The sequence below is a fragment of the Citrus sinensis genome, chromosome 9 (genome assembly GCF_022201045.2).
Source record: "Citrus sinensis cultivar Valencia sweet orange chromosome 9, DVS_A1.0, whole genome shotgun sequence".
Lineage (NCBI taxonomy): Eukaryota > Viridiplantae > Streptophyta > Magnoliopsida > Sapindales > Rutaceae > Citrus > Citrus sinensis.
The window spans coordinates 18,440,435-18,447,625 of record NC_068564.1 but is presented as its reverse complement, the minus strand read 5'-3'; the positions used below and the strand labels follow the sequence as shown (position 1 = coordinate 18,447,625).

Below are 7,191 nucleotides of genomic sequence, written 5' to 3'. Positions count from 1 at the left end.
GCCAAAAAGGGTATGCCACGTGGCAGCTGAGGTACTCCATATATAAAGGCGCCTAGGTTTCATTCTCTATCATGTTCTCACTCACCATTAACACTCACACTCTAAAAAAGAGATTTTCTTCAATCTTAAACTCTAATTTATAGAGGGCTAGCCAGCTCTCTTTGCCACAAAAGCTTGAGTTTGCTAACTTGAGTGTCGAAGTGTGAATGTCGGGGTACCCCGGCTTCACCTCTTACCTCTATTTCACTATTTTTCAGGCGTGAAGCCCATTTTGAAGGACAACCCTGTTGGTTTTGACCTTTCACCATTGTTACCACTCCCTCTCCCCTTTTCACCTCCCCCAAATTTCAGATACACCGCACCGCGCACAACAAACTAGTGAGGTACCCCATCTCCCCCAAAAATATAAATTCATTGTTCAAGATATATTTTGGCTTTTCCTACCCCAAAATCTGTCGAAAACAATTCGCGCCGTTTGTGGGGAAGCACACAAAAAGCCTCCACAGTGGTTACCAGACTAGTTGTTGTGTGTACTTCACTACATAGCGCCCGACGTACCTCCCGAAGGTTTTATGGCGGATCCTACAAGGATGAGAGATGACAACAACAGTGAAGGTAGTGATCCCGCAAGAAGGGTAGCCAGCATCAGCAAGGGCAAGGGTATTAAGCAATCGACGGGTGTTCGCCAAGATGAGGAACCTATCTCTCACAAGCGTTTCGAGGATCTTGCCCACGCAATACTTACGGCGGTTGGATCTCGGGTACCCAAAAGTTCACTTCCACCAGTGACGCTAGATGCTCCACCACCTCAAACGGACGACCAAGTTATGGTAAGAAGAGGGGTACCCGAGGCCAGCAAGCCAAAGCATAGGCCATCGGGTACCCGTTCTAAGTTTCAAACCGTGGGCTCACGAGACGAGCGTTTCACAGCCTCTTGCAATTCCCGCAGCAGCCAGGGTACGAGGTGTGCAAAGCGTACCCACGAAGATCTCCGCGAGAAGTTAAATGCCAAAAGGGCTTCTCAAATGGCGGCGACATCATCGGGTTCCTCGAGGGTACCCCTCGAACTTGTGGAAAAAATGGAGAACCTTGAAGCCCAAGTGAAGCTCCTCTCCGAGAAGCAAAACATCACAGCTGCTCCAACGCCAATGACCTACCAATCGCCATTCACTATGGAAATTCGGACGGCAGCTCTCCCCGAGGCGTTCGTCATGCCTCAGATACCCCAATACTCGAGTACCACTGATCCCTCGGAGCATGCTGAGCTATACCACGACCAAATGCTTATCAATGGTGTAGATGAAAGCGCCATGTGTAGGATGTTTACACACACACTCACGGGCCCCGCGAAGTCATGGTTTCGCTCTTTGAAAGCGGGTAGCATATCTTCCCTACACCAATTGTTATCCGAATTTACTAAAGAGCTTTCCTATGCTTCCACTCAAGATAGGGCAGCCTCCAAACTTGCCTTTATCAAGCAAGGGGAAGCCGAACCTTTGGCGGAGTATGTGAGTCATTTCCACCAAGAGGTGTTGCGAACCGGAGCATTTGGTAACCAACAAACACTGACCCATTTCGAGAAAAATTTACGGTTGGGCAAGTTATGGCGTTCCTTTCAAAAGAAGCGCCCACTTTCATATGGGGAAGCTCGTTCCAGGGCGTTGCAACAAGTGGAGATGGATGAGAAATTTCATTTGAAGCGCCAAGAAAATAAGGGCGAGGTCACAAAGAATAAAGAGAAGTCGAAGAGGACAGAAGCCCCAATACCAAGGGTTCCCCAAATGCGGAGCCCTCTACGGGTTGTCCTGCGGGGATGAGTGTTTAACACTCAGGGTATCTCACGGGTACCCCAACCTCCAAGATCGCCACCACTAGAGCAGCAAGAGCCACCACCGAGGCCTCGGTGGTAGGGTACCCCATAACTAGTTACTCTAGAGTTATGCGGGGGTACCCCATAGGGACCAGATTAAGCCCAAATGTGAATTAGAGGCACCTTTGGATCCTCGAATACCCAAAGATGAAAAACGGGGTAACCCGGTTGAAGACAAGGTTTGAGTCTCGATTTGGGCCACCGATCCAACAAAGAAAAGTCATACTACTAGTAAAAGTATTGTTTATTATGATGCAAGAGGGTATCCAGAGATCACCTTACTCCAGGGTACTCGAGGTACCTGACCTATCTCCAATCATGATAATCTAGTTAATATCAGAGCCCCATTTATCAGTATTTGTTCGCCATATTTGATTCTGAGGGAATGGTCGATCATGAGGTTTCAATTATCTCGCATAAGGGTAGGCAAACAGCCACCTTTATCTCAATCTATGTTGTCTATTTGATTCCAGCGAATGGTGGATCATGAGGTTTTCGACCATATCGCATAAGGGTGGGCGAGCAGTCACCTTTATCTCAATCTATGTTGTCTATTTGATTCCACGCGAATGGCGGATCATGAGATTTTTGACCATCTTGCATAGGGGTAGGCGAGCAGCCCACCTTTATTACTATTTGTCTTACATATTTGATGTAGAGTGAATGGTGGATCATGAGGTTTTCCATAATTTCTCAAAAGGAATCGCCACAAGTTTTGTGAAGATTTGCGGCAAGCATTTCTATGAAAATCGACATACACTAATTAAGGGTACCTCCGAGGTACCCCACGCCAGAAAGTCACTCTTCAAATACACCAAGAGGAACCCTAAGAAGGCTTGAGATAAGCAATAAGCATATCCGAAGGAATCGCCATATGTTTGATAAAATTGGGTTATCCCGCCATGAAGTAACAGGCATACAAGCTACTCTACATGGATGAGACAATCGTGAGGCACACCTGGAATGCTGCAATGCTACGGAAATATTACTAAAGGACAGTGTCTTAACCTCTAGTTTTTTGTTATTATTTGCTTTCTTTAACGTTTTTGTGTGGTAGGCCAAATGGGGTACCCCAAATGCCCTATATTGGTCAGTTGCAACTTTATAGTTTCTTTAATTTTCAAATGAAAAGGATAGGAGGTCTTGCAGTCTCCCGTTCTCCTCAGGGTAACAAAGCTAAGTCATGTATTGATCAACGCTTTCGTTATCTATAAATGCATTTTCTTTCTCAACAAATATGATGTGAGTTTTTTCTTTATTTTTCACTACTTCGATCTTAGAATGCGGATTATATTCATTTATCACCATTAATATACCATCGCATCTGATTATATGCAATTCTCACCATACGCTTGTCAATTATGACTAACCTATCACAGGACCAGCCAGGGTACCTGATATGCCTAGATCGTGACGATCTATGCAAAGCCAAGATGGGCAACGGAGAGAACAGCCCAAGGGTAGCCTTTCTACGGAAGCATGACAAAGATACCTAAACAAAGAGAGGGAGGGTCAAAGAGGACCCGAGGGTGGAGTAAAACTGGCATACCCTAGTGCCACGAGGTTCAGCTTAGGTATGAGTACACCCACGTCCTCTCACTTGAGCAAAGTAGGGGGTAAACTATTCAAAAAATTCGGAGAGAACTTCGAAAGAATAAGAAAGTGATTGGTTGGACCAATTGCGCTTTCAACGTTTGATCGAGATATCATGATGATATTTTGTTAACCTATTTGTGGGGAATCCGCCATAGTTTTCGAGAAGGACATGCACCAAATTTGTGGGAAATCCGCCTGATGTCGAATATTTGTTAAGGTACCAGGGGTACCCCATTTCAATAAAAAAAAATGAGAGATGCCCTAGAAATTTACAAGATAACAGTTTAGCCCAACATTCATTTACAGATAACAATGATGCAAAATACAAGAGTGCTCGGTGGCATGGTATAATAACAAAAGAGAAGTCCCAAAATACAAAATATCCCAAGAAACCAAAAAGAAAGAAACAATTTCCAAATAGCAAAATGTGGATAGATCCAAAAAGACAAGAGCACTATGAAGCGGCTACACCGAGGGTGGAACACCATCCCCGTTTTCTGTCTCCGGAAGGCGATTAGCAGAGGACTCTGAGGTACCCGGAATATGAGCAACCGAAGTAGGGACATCTGAGGCAGGCAACGACTGAAGCACGCGGGGTACCCTAGACGACCCGGAAGGGGTACCCGATTGTGCATGGGAAGATTTCTTCCTCTCCGAAATTGTCTTCAGAATCGTGGCCTTGTTGACAAAATTTCTGCACACGGGGTACCTCCAGTTTCGGATCCACGCTCTACACCTCCGTCATGATGAGTGAGAACGTATCCTCTGCCATCGTCTTTTGTCGGGATAACAGATCCTCGTTTGTGGCCCTCAACTCGTCACAATCCTTCTCCACTCGAGATTTCTCTCCAGAAAGGCCAGTAATGCGTTCCTGCAAAGTCTTGACTTCTCGAGTAAGCTCGTCCTTGCGAGACTGACGACTTCGGAGCTCACCCATTAACTTGTCAACCTCTGATTGGGCAGCAACAAGCGAGTCGAGATCTGGAAGACAGTGGCTGAGAAGATAGGATGCCTGCAGGTTGTAAAAGACATATTAAATATATGTGTATGGCGATAAGAGTAAATAAATAAAAATAGAGGATACACCCGGGGTACCCCATTAAAGCTTACCTCTTGGGTAGCCCTAAGTGCTTAACCATAGCGCTGGCTCAAACTCATCTTATCAATCTCTTCAGCAACCTCGGAGGTAACATTTTCAGCAGAGTAGTAGAAACAGCGAGTCAAATGCGAAACCTCCTTGTTGGAAGCCGGGTCTAGGTCACCTTCACGCATCTCATCAGGGAAAGCGGAAACCAACCCGAATTTTCTCTTCTTCGAGCGAGGGGTACCCTTCGACCCGCTGTGGGAGGTACTCTGGGATTTTCCCTTTGGTCCGGGAGCTCGAGGCGGCCGGGAACTTTTCTGGGATACCGCCGAATCCTGAGATCCGGAAGCACCACCCACTACCGCTTGAAAAAATACATTAAAAGCGTCACCCGCTGACTCCATGACTGCACCGAATGCACTAAAATTATGTTAGCCGGACAAGTACTAAGTACTACAAAAGCAAAAATGAGAAATGAAAAGCGGGGAAGCCAAATAAAGAATGCGATGATAATGGGGTACCCCAGTCCCGTAGATAATAATAGGGTACCCCCCGACATCCAAATTATACATGAGTCACCCCCAGAAGCAGGTGGAGGACTTTGGTTGATCAGCTTTACTCTCCATAATCGGCTCTCCTCTAGCACATCACTACCCCTCTATGCACCTCGGAGCCTCTCCATAAACTCCTTCACCTCTTTCCCCACCTCCTGAAGTGGGCATGATCCTTTAGCCCACGTCACACCTGCAAAAGCATGGAGAACCCAAGGTTAGCGAGACATTCATGCAAAAGATTACAATAAATAACCGTAAACAAGGAAGATACTTACAGTCTACATTGAAGGAATTTGGAACCTCCACAGGGTTGCCCTTTTCACCTAGAGTCTCTATCCCCTATCTACCCTCAGCAACAAGCCATCCCTTTCAGTAACTCTTCTTTAAGGCGGGGTTCCCCTCAACAATATGACCATGATCACCCCAAGCGGAGAAGTAAGCAATACCGGGACCCTTAGGCTTTTTGAATTGGTAAAGGCCCATGAACTCCCGAATTGAAATGTCGCGCTTCAGTACCTCCAACCATAACACATGTAAGCCTGTAAGCGTCCTCCACCCCGGAAGGGACAGCTGCCCAGGAGCTACCCCCAAATAACTAAACATTCTCATATAGAAAGGTTGGAGGGACATGCAGAGTCCTAGATTAAAGAGGTAAATATGGAGAGCAATCTCATCAGACTTCGGACACTCAGGTCGCTCATCCACATGGGGTACCCTAAGCTGAACAGAGGGATGAATATTGTATTTGGCTTTAATTTGTTCTAAATCCTCCAAAGTAGCCCTCTTAGTGCCTAGGGAAAAAGGTTGCCAGATTTTGAAGGTGTGGCAGGGGGAGATTTGGGAGGCCGGTCTGAGGAACGAGCTGGAACCTTAGGCTTGGATGACCTACCCTTCTTTCGAGGATGGGGGGTTGACCGTTTACTGGGAAAGCGTGGGCTGACACGAGGGGTACTCCTAGGGGGATGGAGCTCAGAACGAGAGTTGCAACTCCTAGAGGTACTAGGGGAGGACCTATCCCCCTTGTTAATGGAGATGTGGGAAGGAGAACCCGCAGGAGGGTTGTCAACCTTCCTAGCCCCCAACTGCACGTCGCTTCCTCACGAGTCCCGTATGTTTCTTGCCCATCTACTTTCCCCCAACAACATATCCACCAGGCCACAAGTCCCCAACAACTCATCCACAAACCCCCAACAATACATCCAACAAGCCACAAAGTTCCTGAGTTACAAGCCACAAGTTCCCTAACAACATATCCACAAGCCCCCAACTACACATCCAATAAGTCACAAGTTCCCCAAACAACAATATATTCATACCAAACACCACCCACCACACACCAACCACCAAATGCAAACACCAACCACAAAAAAAAAATAATAATAAAAAAATAATTTTTTTCAGAGTATGCAAAATAACGTCACTGTAAATGCGCCAAAGGAGGAGTAATGAAGAGGGATACCTGTGATTCACCAACTCGGCAGATCGGGATTGATAATCGTTGGGGAGACAAAGCTGCAGGCAACAAAAAACAATAGGTAAAAATATGCAAGTATAAAAATAAAAAATAAGCTTAAATCTATGTAATTATTTATAAATAAGTAAATAAATAAAATGAAGAACGAAGAAGCTGCAGCAACCGGCGTTGGCTGTCATGGCTGCAACCACCGAGAACTGACGCCGGAGATCGCGAGAAGGATGCCGGAAACCACCAAGGGAGAACTCTGCCGAGAACCAAAAAAAAAGAGCAAATAAAAAACGGAGAAGCTGCAGCAAACCAACGCCGGGGGGGGGGGGGGAGAGCTGCAGCCACCGAACCAACGCTGGCCATTGCGACTGCAGCCACCAAACCGACGCCGGCTGCCGCGACTGCAGGCACCAAACCGACGTCGACCGCCGCGGCTACAGCCACCAAAACGCTGGAAATCTCCAAGAAAAATGCCGGTCGAAACGAGAAAGAAAGATGAAAAAGAAAGAAGAAAAAGAGAGAAGAAAAAGAGAAAGAAGAGAGAGAAAGCGAGGATAAAATGAAGACATAAGGATGGGGGTTACCGTGTGTATCGTCGGACCGAGATCCCGCCGTGAGCCAC

At 46.5% G+C, this 7,191-nt stretch overlaps 1 protein-coding gene across 1 annotated transcript; it reads left to right on the top strand.

The window, feature by feature from the left end:
• The first annotated feature begins 572 nt into the window (after positions 1–572).
• LOC127899899 (uncharacterized) lies at positions 573–1,817 on the top strand. Its single transcript, XM_052434046.1, has one exon. It carries the CDS (start codon positions 573–575, stop codon positions 1,815–1,817), a length of 1,245 nt encoding a protein of 414 aa, XP_052290006.1.
• The last annotated feature ends 5,374 nt before the right edge of the window (positions 1,818–7,191 follow it).

Excerpts from the sequence above, each read along its gene's own strand:
- LOC127899899 (XM_052434046.1), top strand. The coding sequence starts at position 573 with ATGGCGGATCCTACAAGGATGAGAGATGACAACAACAGTGAAGGTAGT.